The sequence below is a fragment of the Carya illinoinensis genome, chromosome 5, assembly GCF_018687715.1.
Source record: "Carya illinoinensis cultivar Pawnee chromosome 5, C.illinoinensisPawnee_v1, whole genome shotgun sequence".
NCBI lineage: Eukaryota > Viridiplantae > Streptophyta > Magnoliopsida > Fagales > Juglandaceae > Carya > Carya illinoinensis.
The window spans coordinates 11,712,824-11,727,094 of record NC_056756.1 but is presented as its reverse complement, the minus strand read 5'-3'; the positions used below and the strand labels follow the sequence as shown (position 1 = coordinate 11,727,094).

Genomic DNA, 14,271 nt, shown 5'->3' with positions numbered 1-14,271 from the left:
CGGTGACAAGAGGAACTTCAAGAAGGCGCTTCCCTTTATTCTTATGCTCACGGCTTTTGCAGGAGCTAAACCCTATTCCACCGCATAGAGAACTAGAAACTTCGCTACTAGAGTCATAAAGAGAGAGGTTGGACCAACTAATTCCAAGTAAAATGTTGCACAAAACAGGCAGTCTAATAATGGCAGTAAAATTTAAGTGGATTGATTCCCTGGAAAGAGGAGTACTCCCATATTGATCAAAGCATGTACCTAGAACCCTATTCGTTGAATCATCGTAGAACAATTTAAAGGCGAAACCGTATGGGAGTTAATGACTCAACGGCATACAGATGACAGAAAGATATATATTTTGACAGGCAAATGTAGTCTGTCCCTTCCATTTGCCACCTCAGAGTGACCGATGGTCACAAAAAAAAAAATTTAATTTTTTTTTTATTTAGTGATTAAAGAAGTGATTTTAAGTGTATTAGTATTTTTTTAATTTTTAAAAAAATTTTAAATATATTAAAAAAATATGAAATGAAAAAAGAAAAAAAATACAGAAGGGGCACGCCCAGCGGCAAATGCTGGGCAGCATAGTAGCAACATCTTATTTTGACATGCATGCGTCCAGTACCCCTCCCATGCAGTGTACTTTCCTTCCTATTCCATCGAAGCTTTGGAAAAAGAAGACAGATTTGAGAAGTAACTGTCTTTACTCTTTAATTCTTTAAGAAGAAGCTTCTTAATTTGTAGTGTTTGACATATATATGGCTGCTTTATGCGTTGAAATGCCCTAAGGTCACGTTTAGATATAGCAACGATTTTATTTCATCTTATCTCATTATTATAACTTTATTAAATTTTTATATAAAATATAATAAATAATTTAACTTTTTTAAATTTTAAAATAATAATAATATTTTATTTAATTTTTATCTAAAAAATCACATTTCATCTTATTGTCCAAACTACAGCTAAAATCTACTAGAATTCATATCTATCAGATTAATTAACATCCAGTCAAGATGACGACAACCATACCCAGCCGTCATCCAACAATCATGAAATGACACATGCCTCATGGATGAAGACCCCCACTCTGCAAGAGCCAATCAGGATCGAGACAATAGTATTTCTTTTTGAGGTGAGATGTGGATTGATATTATTGGAATTGGAATATTAATGAGACAACAAAGAAGGAAAAGCCAGACGGTGGCTCAATCCAGTGTCAGTAGGGGTTTTGTCAACAACCCAAATTGAACAAGGGAACCCATACATTCTCCAGTTTCGCAAATGTCAAAACCCCTTTTCTCATCCACTGGTTTGAGACAGGTTGCAACCATGAATGAACAAAGAGTGATTTGCAGAAAAAGATGCGAACACAAAATGACATGTACCCCATTTTCCCAGGACCCTTTGGAAATGGCTAATGGTCACACTATCACATCTGAGCAATAGCAGAGTGACATGTGAGCAAAGCTCTTTTTAGTTCAAAGACGATTGGCATTTTTGGGAGTTTGGAGTTTGATCTATCATCATTACCAATAGCCATCGAGCGGCTAACATTGGGACATGCAAATCCCCGAATATATTCCACGACAAGAATCTAGATGATTGGATCATCTAGATTGACGGACAGGATATGGTTGAGTAATCTTACCTGTCACATCTGAATCCAATATTACACAATGCTCATAAGCTAGCTACCTATAAATAGGGTCAAGAACAGTGTACAAGTGCATCCTATTGGAGAAAGACGATTTATTTACAAGTTACGATAAGGAAGATAGGTCTTGCATGAGGATAGAGAGTCATGTTTTGTAGCCAAGGATGAATTGCCTGCAGCCTCACGAGGAGCCTTAATTAAAAAGGCAGGGAGGGCCATATATGATCAATATTTGACAGGGTTTTGAGGATCCTTGTATGGTATACGGGCAGTCGCCTTGGCTAACGTGACGGGCTCTTATCTCTCATGCTGGACCTAATCTTCTAATTTATGCCGCATCCACATTGAAAAGCTTTTGAATGCATGAGACCCAAAATGAAGGTATATTTGTTCTCTTAATTTATCCATCCTTTCTTTTTAGATGAGAATTTTAAGTTTTAAGATTAAATATTAAAATATTATATTTTAATATTATTATTGTATTGGGATTTAAAAAAAATTAAGAAAAAGTTAAATTGTTTATTATATTTTGTATAGGAATTTGAGAAAGTTGTAATGATGAGATGAGAATTTTATGTTTAAGATGAAAATTCCTTATAGCCAAACACAACCTTAATATGATATATATTGGTCGACAATAACCCAACCAAAATCAACCCTCCCTAATTAGAGGCTCTTTGTAGTTTGCACGCGGCCATACGATTATGCAAGCTGCATGCGAACTAGAATACATGATGTCGATCAATGGAAGAATGTATGAGTATCTGTTCTGCATTAACCCACTGATCGAGCATCTTACTGTATATAGGGGCTAATAAAAAATTGCTGTGTTGACATAATCAATCTGCACATGAGCTATCCTCCCAAGAAGTGTCTAAAGAAGTAATAATACTTGTTAGCGTTTCAATGTGAGTAAGACATTCCTAATATATATCCAGAGCCAGAGTGATAACAAGAACCAGAACAGTTTTGTAATTTTTAGCACAGGCCAGATTAGACAGTAATATAATGACTCAGTTGTAAACATTATTAAACCACAACCGACTTTTTATTTTTTCCTTACTATTCTCTATTTTTTTCAAGTTTCTGTCAAAATATAGTGTTTTCTTAAGACCCCCGTTATCGAGGGAGCTGAATAACAGATTTGAGGAACTGTTCACGATACTGTTCATGTAAAAGCCTCCCGTGTATTTATCATTTGTGTAACAAACTTTAGCCTATATTCTCAAAACTGAATATATCTAATATGAGAGAGAATTTCAGCATTTTCTCATAGGGTTGAGAACAACACCAATAATCCAATGGAAAATCGAGGATTTTGGAATCATGGGGCCGAAATATGATCATTTTTGTGCCATGGTAATACATTATATTTATTAATTCCTTAACTGACCACCAAGACTGGAGCTCCAACTACTAGTGATTCACTGCTCGGCCCCAGAAGAAGAAGACATGCCAATGGGCTTCCTTTCTTTTGCTTACCGTTTGACCTCAAGTATAACCGATAACACAGGATAAAGCCCCCACCTCCATAAACTTAAAAGAAATGGCATTCCATATGGTAGGGTTATCGATTTCCGCCTGGTGATGCAGACGGTGCTGACACACAATGTTCATCAATCCTCGTGATAAAATATACTCATGAATTGTATCATAAAAACCCATCAGAACAGATTATAATTATAAAAGAAAACAAAAATTACACATCACGCAGCTGATTGACACTTTCAACCTGCTGTACACGGGTGTAACATGATTACTAGAAAATTTATAACGGTTCTATATTTACTCCCAAATGCAATTGCTTTTATCTACATGGACATAATATAAAGGATTCAGCTCTGGATTAAGCAAAACCAAAACAGCAGTAAGTCCAAATGCAATACAGAATCTTTAATTTATTAGCCACAGACAAACTCAGTTTTGCTGATAAGAAATCTAAGGTGCAAGACAATACAGATTGTGTATCTCACAAAGCTCGTGAGTAATTCAAAACAATACTAGTTGCATGGTACAAGACTACTACGAGTGTCGTAGACATGAAGGTTGTTATTGCAGCATTTTAAAAATATATACATCAAGAATCTTACTTTACCACTTCATGTAAAGAGAAAGAAGTTGCCAACAAACAAACAGACAAGTTGTCACGGTCTGAATAATGGAGGGATCCTATCATGCAGGCAATGCAAAGCTTTCCTGTGTCCAGTGAGGAGGATCCATCACAGCACAGGGATCTGATTTCTCAAAATCCGCAACCTATAATAGAAACCATCAGATATATTAGTAACAATGTTAATTACCAGTCAGAACTTTTGCACACGCAGGCATGCGATGATAGGAACAGAAGGAAAAAATGACAGGGGGAGTTTATATTGATACCTTTTCCTTGCAGCTAGGGCAGTAGTGATATTTATGCCAGAGGCAGTCCATTGAAGGACAGAGAAAGCAAATTCCAAGCATCATTGGCATCATACAGCCAATAACAGCTGCCAAACTTGGCTTTGATCTGGATTTTGTTTGATATATTATAATGAGAGAGGTTGTTCAAAAACGTAAACAATTGCTTACTATGAACAATTAAAAAAAAAAAAAGAACTTGTCAAATTTCATTAACTGGCGGGTCTTCAAACTTGCATTGCATCTAAGAAAAGTTTGGATTAGACTGACTTAATGAAATGGATCCAAAAGATCAAAATTCCTTCCCTATCTATTTATTGGAGCTGCTCCACACATAGTATGGCTTTATGCAGGTACGAGTACAACAAATGTGAAGCAGCAAGTAGAAAAGATCAAAGCTGGCAAAGAAAAGTTCCGACAAGCCTTATTGGCAATGCCTATTGACCTGGAGTGGGGAATCAAAACATGCAGTGATAAAGATGGGTCATCTACGGCATTTTATAGATATGAAATAGGGCATCCAAAAGTATAATAAAACCCTCATCATCAGAACAGATTCCTCTGTTCGCAAGAAGATCCAAATGCAAGGTGACAACCTACATGGACAAAAAGGAACTTACAGATTTGTTTTGGGGATAAGAGAAAGGAACTTATGGAAAATCAACAGGAGTTTATGTGCAGGATATATTAGCCACTCTGATATACTGATGCCTAAAAAGTTGTCGCTTTCAATAATCCTACCCAATACTTAAAAATAATTGACATAAGAGCCCAGTTATGGTCACTTACTGTCCATAGCCTTGAATCATTTTGTTTCAAGTTTTCAGTGACCTTTTCTACTTCAGAAATAGTATCAAATTCTATTCTTGTCGATATCTCGAAACAACATAAGACATTGAGAAAGTAACCATTCACAGCTACCATTCTAACCACAAAGAATTCTAGAGGTCTGATTGTATTTCAACATCAGCAAGCTCCTCATACGCATACCAGGGTCTCTAAACTAGGTGATGGTTCATTTAGCAATTTCATGAGGTCAGTTTAAAGGCTCTAAGAAGGATTACTCTGAGCCATACGCTAATTACGTTCAATGGTCCTTCCGAAGATGAAATCAACACCCTTTCCCCTTGTTATCCATCCCAATTTGGTTCGGAAAGAAGAGCTTACATGCCTCTCATATTAATCTAAATTGCTGATACCTATCTCAATTTTCATAGCTCAGAGAAATTTACCAAGATTGACTTCCACAAATCAAAGCTCTAAATTTCTCTCCTTTTTCTTAATAAATTTTCTTTTAAAAAGCAACAAACTCAATAGAATTTAATAATCGATCAAGACTCTCTTGATGAATTTAACGGGGTCTTTATGATAAAAATCCAACAAGCAAATCATTTTGGGATAAACCTTTCTTGTTCAGTTTAAATCTAATGAACTTCCCATTCACAAAGTGCGAATTTCTTCACAATTTTATTGCTTACCTGACGTTGGTAACCCCGGTGTTGCCGCAGTACGAGCAGTTGAAAGGAGCGGGAGTGTCCCGGTAAATGGTCTGCTGAATGGGAATCCCCTTGGGATCTCCGTAGACCACGTTTGGTGGGACGGCTCCGGCTTGGTATGGATTCTGTGAGACATAGAACGGAACTCCGACGACCGGCTCGTCTGCCTTGGACATGTTTCAACCTCCTCGTTCTTCTTTCTCTCTTCTTACGGATCAAATTCAAAGCGATTAAAGAAACTGCAGAGGAAAGTCTCTATTTTATACTCTTCTTTGAACAGTTCACACGTTTTTCCTCTGATTGGAAAAGGCAGAACAGCGACGACGTAATTGGTAAAAGGTCCGTAACGGAAGAATAATCAGTATTCCCCCATGTTTACATTTCTACCCTTCCCGATAAATACTAGGAAGCTACTGCTGCCTTCTGATTGGCGGTGCAGTTTGAGAATTACATATTTAAAACATTATTCTTACGCGTCCAGATTAATTAAATTAGAAGATTTTAAAAATTTAAAAATTGAATTTTAATAATGTGTTTTATACACTAATTTAAGTAGAAATTAATTTTAAAATTCATTGAATATTAACTACGATATGCCATAATAATAGTAATAATATAAGATATTTTGTGGTTTTACAAGAATTTATAATTTGATTTTGGCAGTCGGAAATATGTAATTTACATATTATGTCAAACTCGTGGATTTAAAAGTCAATGCATTGAGAGACATTTAATGGCATAGCATGACTTGTTTGAACATATTGAAGGGAAAAAAGAAAATTCTATCTGGAAGCTTCTGGCTATCTCCGCTCAATTCATAGAAATTAACTGACCACATATATTATTAATTTATTTATGTTCATTAGTCAACATCCCACGCCCACATTCAAATTAGGATAGCTTCCTTCATTCGATTTTTATACAACATACGCAGGGCCGGATTTAGGGCCCATTAAGCAAAAATTGAAATTCAGTAGTCACGTCGGGAAGGAACAAAACAGAAAATTGAAGATTTTTCTTTCTTTGGGCCCGGTAAGCAAGACAAACATACAAAAGCCTGCTAACGTATCCATTATTTTTCAAAGAAGAAATAATCACTAAAGGCCGGCAGGAGCATTCCACACGGGCCACGGCTTGCAGTTGTAGAAGAGGCTCTCGACCAACCTTGTTTATATGATTTCCTTTTAGAGGAGAGTGCGTTTCCAATGGCATTAACGAGGGGCACGCTCACAGCCACTAGGGGATGTTCCCCCTCTACACATAACTAAACTCAGTAATTCATCACACCTCGTAATCTGCAGGAGTGGGGAATGACTTGGGAAATCCGCTGAAACATGTCATTGATATTAAATATTTTAATCGTACCTTTTTGGGATGTCCAAAATCGTACAAATTTAAATTAACCTCAGCTAGCTCACCATTTTCACTGCATGTTTTCCCGCTGTGCACAGGTGTACGTGGCTACACTTACAACCTCTCTATCTTCAATAAAACTGCGTTGACAGATAGATATTCATTTTGAATTTGATATAAGATCCGTGACCCATTAATTCCTGAAACTATACCAATTATTAAGGGGTGGAAAACATCCCAAGGAGCCCTGCTGGTATCAGAAGGAATATTATTTGCAGAGAAAGTAGGGGAAGCGGGGGCCATTCTGACAAAAAGAAGTTTGCAGAGTTCAGTAGAGATTCCACTATCAGGAAAAATCCATTGGAGCCTCTTCAGTCTTCCCAACAGTCCCAACCATCCATCCATTCATCCATTCCGTGCGAATTTACAACTTACAAAAAAGCATACATTATATATGTAACATTACTCTCTCTCTCTCTCTCTCTCTCTCTCTCTCTCTCTCTCTCTCTCTCTCTCTCTCTCTCTCTCTCTCCCCCCTACCTACAGGCCAACCACGGCTGCTCCCCCAATCCATTCGACAAGTCCACTCTTACTTAAGATGCTCGTCCCTTTCTTCTTGTCCAATCGTACTCTCTTTTCTGCTTCAATTCAGCCACTCCTTTTCCCCGTGATTTCACCTTTTTTTCTGTCTTTTATTCTAACCTTCAAGGTGAAGATCAGCGGAATAGCCTCAAGCTTAATTCTCTTTTCATCTTCCCCAAGCAAATCCCTTACACCATTAGTTGTGTGGTAGGATCAGTAGGTATGAGGTTTAAAATTAAACAAGAAATCCAACATAGAAGGGTAGCCGATCCAAAATACTTCTTAATAAGTTGCATAAGTAGAATATTTAATTATTGAGGTGAAGTCCTTTTGAAGGCATCGGGGGCCTGATCGATGGTTTTTATCCACTATTTTTTCAAAAATATTTACATATTGTGAGTCTAAAAATATTAGCTTATGCAATGTGGTCTATAAGATTATGGCTAAAGTAATTGTTAATAGGCTAAAAACTATATTACCTCATGTGGTATCAGATAGTTAAAGTGCTTTTGTGTCAAGTCACCTAATAACTGATAATCTGCTTGTGGCTTTTAAAATTGCGTATTGTATTAGCGAGCTAGAAGAGAAGAGGGAGAAGGAGTATAATATCTTTAAATTAGCTGGATACGAGTAAGGCCTACAATAGGGTGGAATAGAGATTTCTTAAAAGAATTATATTAAAATTATGTTTTGATCAAAAGTGGGTGAATCTTGTATAAATTCAGTCTTTTATAAAGTATTTATAAATGAGGTGCCTACTTCTTCGTTTGAAGCTTCACAATGATTGCATAAAGGACATCTATTATCACTTTATTTGTTTGTGTTGTGTGATGAGGGTTTGTCTTATCTCCTTCAAGCTGCTGAGAAAAGAAGATTGATTAATGGTGTGAAAGTGTCTTGTACAGCCCTTATTGATACACATGTATTTTTTGTAGATGACAACATATTATTTTGCCAAGCTACACGGTCTTAAAATGAGTACTTAAAGCAGCTGCTAGCACTATATGAATTGGCTTTGGGTCATCAAATAAATATGGACAAATCTAAACTTTTGATTAGTCCAAAAACAAGATATGAAAAGGTTGACGCTATTATGGCTATATGAGATGTTCATTCTCTTAGCATCATGACAAATATTTGGGGCTTCCTTGTTTGGTGGGTAAATCTAAATGCAATACTTTTAAGGAGTTAAAAGATATGATGTGGCAGAAGCTACAAGGATGGAAGGAAAAATTACTGTCTCGAGCTGGTAGAGAAGTGCTGATCAAAGTAGTGGTACAAGCCTTGCCAATTTACACAATGAGCTATTTTATGCTGCCTAAATCTTTATGTAGGGAGTTAGAAAGTTCATTTGCAAAATTCTAGTGGGGACAACAAGGATTTGAAAGGAAGATGCATTAGGTTAGATGGTCCAAGTTATGCTCTTAAAAAATAAGAGGGGATATGCACTTTAAGAATTTGGAGTTTATTAATTTAACCTTGCATGCAAAACAACAAAGCTAGAGGATAATTCAAAACCACAATTCATTGCAGGCTTGGATTTATAAAGTGAGGTATTTTCCTTATACTGATTTCTTACATTTAAATTTGGGTAAAAAACCACTTTATATTTGAGTTAAAAGTTTTCATTCATCGGATCTTTCAAATTTTTTGCATCGGTTTTGGCATTTAAATCTTCCAAACAGATTGAAGAATTTTGGGTAACGTGCTTGTAAGAATAGTCCTCCCTTAAGATTGAATTTGCTGCAATGGGGTATTATTTCAAATGGGAACTCTTTATCAATTGGCTATAGAAGATGAGAGACATTTTCTAGGCTGTCCAGAGGTTTTAAAAGTGTTGGTTGTGCGCTGTCCTTCAGTTTGGCCATTATTGCAGGTTGGTAATCATTTTATTGATGTGGTGTTGAATATGATGAAAGTTGATGCAGACTTACTTTCTGAATTTATTTCTTTTTCATCGGCTATATGGAAATATAGAAATTTAAAGCTATTTTAGAATTTAATTGTGTGTTAATAGACATTGTGGATAACTATTCATCATATATTAAGGGGTATATTACTATAAAAAGCAGCAGTTGATTGTATGTAAAGAGAAGGTTTTATCTTGGAAACCTCCTAACAAAAGTACAGTCAAACTTAGGCCTCATTTGATTATACATTTAAGATGAAATGAGATGAAATTTTTTGTTAAAAGTTAAATAAAATATTGTTATAATATAATTTTTTAATATTAATTTTATTTTAAAATTTGAAAAAGTTGAATTGTTTATTATATTTTGGATGAGGATTTGATAAAACTGTAATAATTAGATGAAATGAGATGAGATAGTTTGGTATTTGGTAACCAAATCAGGCCTTAATCTTGATGGGGCTTTGTTCCATTCTGAAGCTTGTGGAGGTGTCGGAGTTATTGTAAGAGATGGAAATGGGTCTATGTTAGTTGTGATGAATAGGTGAGACGTGGGGTTGTATGATTATGATATTGACGCTTTGGTTGCTTTGAGGGGACTTTAGATGATCCTGCATCTAGGGTTTATTAGCTTGTTATTGGAAGGGAATTCTTTGATTATCATTGAAGTTGTTAACTCTAAACTCTAAAGACCCAAATTTCTCAAAGCAAAGGATTGTGATTTCTGAAATACAAAAACTACTCTCTTATTTTTCGACGCATAATGTTCTTCATGTGAGTAGATAAGGAAATGAAGCCACTGAATTACTTGTAAGAAATGCTCGTTTGGTAGATGATACAGTTCTATGATGGAATAGATGTTTGGAATTTCTTCAGGCTCAAGTTTTATTAGATGCTTCTTCATAATTGCTAAATGTAAATAGATGATATTTATGCTATTATTATGAATGCAATGATTATTCTCAAAATACATAATTGGGGTGAAGTGTAGAGTTTAGTTTCAAATTCATGACTTCTACTTTAATACTATATAATTTATATATAAATATATATATATATATATATATATATATGTGTGTGTGTGTGTGTTTGTATGAATTGCATCTCCCAAAACTTAAGCAGATGAAAATAAGTATCTTTTATCATTTATATAATCTCTTTAACACATCTTGACCACCTCTCTCATCCAAATCCAATAAGAAACAAATGCGACAATCATATGTACCCTAAACGTTATAACCGTTCGGGCGAGGAACATAGGCATGCATAGACCTTAGGCTATTAAGAACCAACCCATTTAATATGGTAAGATATAAAATTACGATAGAGCATTCAATATTATGAGACTCAAATACAAAACATTCAATGCGATAAGACTGGGAAAGATCATGGAGTACGTACCCAACATCCCCATGAAAAGACATTCGTTGAAATAAGACCTAAATAGGTAGCATTCAATGAAATAAGGCTTGGACAGACTATGGGACACTCTACATTAACTCGATTGAAAGCCAACGGGCTACGAAAGATCATTGAATGCAATGAGACTTTAAACTTTAAGATCTAATTTGATTAATTTGGGTAGAGCACTAATATGAGATGTCGAATGTCCTGACCAAAAGCGATGCACCACATCCCTCATAGAGCATTCAATGTAATTGAGATGTAATTAAGGTCTAAAAAACACGTACACAACGGGGAGAAGATCTAAAACCACCATGGATATAGCATGAGTACTGCTTCAAACAAGGCACAAAGAAGGGAAAGATGGCGGCGGCCTACAAGAAGAGAGCTGAAATCTTAAAGATTTACGGATCACTACACCTTGGACCAACATGCAGTGTGATTGTTTCCTATTTGTAATTCATTTGACGAGAAAAATTTCATCCTCTAGTTTTTTCTTTGTACGAAAGTAGAGTAGGGTTAATAAATGAAACCCAGCACTGTGTAAGTGCAGAAATCATCAAGATTCATAGATTATTGGGGTGGACCAAAATGCAGGCAAAGAAGAAATTGCCTTGCCTGCTGAAAGTTCAATGGAGACAATTCTCCCTTCACATTTGCTTTCTAAGCCGTCAAAAGCCCGGAAATATGGTAGCTACAAAGAATGCATGACAAGAATCATCATGACACAATCCTATATACAAATTTATCATTTTTCCCCTAATGAGGAGCATTAATTAAATGATCGTATATTTATATCTCTACCCTGAGAGAGAGAGAGAGAGAGAGAGAGAGAGAGAGATTACACACATTTATCCAAAATTGCCCAATTCTTGAAAATGTAGATTGGCCAGCATTGAAATATTTCATGCCTGTTTGGGACACACCCCATGCAATACGTTGCTCTACAACAGGCTTTTGGGGGCCCATAGACGAAGTTTCTCAACCCCAAGGCTCTTGCCACATTTTTGAGAGAACAAGTGGGGGCAAGCTGGCTCTCACAGATCGTCCAGCCATTTAAAAAACAACAACAATAATAATTATAATATTAATATTAATATGTTACCGAACTTTTTTTGAGAAAACCAGAAACTGTTGAAAGAAAGTTCCGGCATTCTTTTTGGAAAATGCGTTTTTAACGGATCATCTAATCCTCTCAAGACTTGTTAAACCCAATGATAATCAGTAATTAATTAAAGAGCTGCTCTTGGACTTTACGCGCAACTCGCTTGCGGGTGTGTTCCACAGCACACATGTTTCGCTCCTAGTAGTGTGCCCACTGCCCATCCACGGGCCCACCTTTCTACCAATATAACCACGCGCATATGCAGGGGCGTGGAAATTCCTACGGGAAACGAACCCCTCCCTTTTCGCTTATCACCACTATATTTCCCTTCCGAAAATCTCACCTCCTAATCTCTCTTTCTTTCTCTCTGTTATCTTTCACAGGAGAAAATCAGAATCTTTCTTCTATAATATTCTGGGATTTATTCTGTCGCTGAAGAAATGACAGCTCCAAACATGGCGGCCATTACTGCTTCTTTAGAGAGGTCTCTTCAGAACTGTTCGCTAAACCACCAAACAAGAAGCGGTACAGGCTCCGGTTTAGGCATAGGAGGGTCGTCATCAAGCTCAGACGAGACACCGGATAATCATCTCCCTAACTCGGACACCACCTTAGAGCTCAACTCCCATATGTCTCTCCCTTATCACTGGGAACAATGCCTCGATTTAAAGGTCCGTTTAAGATTCTTCTCTTTCTTTTTAATATGTAAACGAAACCCCTCTTACAGCTTCAATTTGTGCTAGACCATGGCAGATCTTGCACCTCCTTTTCGTTTCGTTCCTTTCTGAAAGCATTTGGGGGTCTAGAGTCTTGAATATGAAGTTGCTTGTATTCATGTCAATGACTGTTTAATACCTGCTGGTCTGCTTTTCTCCCACGCATGCCTAGGATGATCGATGATGTTTGACAGACGCAAGAGAACCCTAGAAAAAAAGCTTTTTCATTTAGCTTTATTGCCTTTACTTTACGAATCTTAAACAGGACGAAATGAAATAGCTTTTCTGGGCTGGACCATGTGATGGTTATGAGCATATGGTGAATATTTCTCTGCTGGTTTTAAAACAAAAACTCGCTACTGGGATTGATAAAGGCATGGTCTACCGAAGAAGAAAAAGATTTCATGTATCTGATCGTGTGTATATATATTATACAGATATATAGAGTTGCAGTTTCTAAAAGATATAAAGACATGTATTTTTTAATGCAAAAGTAAAAATTTGTGTATATTTTGTTGTGATGGTACCGTTTGTTTTTCTTCCACAACTTGAATGGACAATTCATGAGTTCTCATTGTAGGCAAAGTAGGTTCAATCTTTTCTTTCTTTTTTGTTCGGGGAATTAATGTATGGTGTCGCTGTTAATGGGTTGTTGGCAGACAGGGGAAATTTACTATATAAATTGGAGGACTGGCATGAAAGCCAAAGAAGATCCAAGGATAACAGCAGAATACAGCGGAGATTTCTACTCAGAAGACGAAAGCTCATATGACAGCGAGGAGTCTTCCTCGGAATCCTCTCCTTCATCCAGAGAACGTTACCGGGTAGATCAGAAAGACCATAAAGACCATGTTTTGGTCGTGGCCGGGTGCAAGAGCTGTCTCATGTATGTCATGGTGCCCAAACAGGCCGAAGATTGCCCCAAATGTAGCGGTCAGCTTCTCCACTTTGATAAATGTGAAAATGGTTCTCCGTGAATGACATTTCTTATCTGATTTTTTATCCTTATCTTCTTTTTTTCCCCCTTATTTTACTTTTTCTTCGAAATTCCCTTTGTGATTTTGAAGTTTTTCATCATGGATTGATGGAATGGGAGAGACAAGTGGGTTTGGTTATACTTTTTCTGTCATTCTTCCAGTACTATTTTCTTTTTCTTTTTCTACTCGGCGAAATTTGGTTTGGCTCGTAATAGAAGCCATTGAAGTGGCAACTTATAGAGATCGATCAGAGATGAGTGCTACATTGCCAGAAGCAAGGTCCATGGTAGAAAGATAGAAAGAATAATATTAGTAATGATTGCGACGTGGAGCTTTCATTCTCTTGGTCCTATATATATATATAAATATATATATTCATAATGTCATTTTTCTCATTAAACAAACACTAATGTCCATATAATTCCTTCCGAACGTGTAGAGACAGCTAGCTTGCTACACTAAAGAAATGCTCAATCGTTCCAAAATCTTCATTGAACACTTTTCCATTAAACTTTCGTTAACATATTTTTTTTCTATATTGATGTCAAGATCATCTGGAAGCTTATGATGGGGTACTGTAGGAAAAGCAAAATCTCAAAACATTAATTGATAAAAGAAACGATAACAGGAGCAAAAAACTAATTAAACAAGCTAAGGTGAGGCCGGGGTGCAATTGATAATCTC

General features: G+C 36.4%; 2 protein-coding genes across 2 annotated transcripts; one reads left to right on the top strand and one right to left on the bottom strand.

Moving 5' to 3' along the window:
- Positions 1-3,516: 3,516 nt before the first annotated feature.
- LOC122311741 (GSH-induced LITAF domain protein) lies at positions 3,517-5,853 on the bottom strand. Its single transcript, XM_043126389.1, has 3 exons — positions 5,524-5,853; positions 4,028-4,154; positions 3,517-3,904 (listed from the first exon to the last, which is right to left on the bottom strand). The coding sequence occupies exons 1-3, from the start codon at positions 5,715-5,717 to the stop codon at positions 3,821-3,823; spliced, it is 405 nt and encodes a 134-aa protein (XP_042982323.1). The 5' UTR covers positions 5,718-5,853; the 3' UTR covers positions 3,517-3,820.
- A 6,310-nt stretch (positions 5,854-12,163) lies between these two features.
- LOC122309107 lies at positions 12,164-13,727 on the top strand. Its single transcript, XM_043122475.1, has 2 exons — positions 12,164-12,565; positions 13,270-13,727. Exons 1-2 carry the CDS (start codon positions 12,335-12,337, stop codon positions 13,585-13,587), a joined length of 549 nt encoding a protein of 182 aa, XP_042978409.1. The 5' UTR covers positions 12,164-12,334; the 3' UTR covers positions 13,588-13,727.
- The last annotated feature ends 544 nt before the right edge of the window (positions 13,728-14,271 follow it).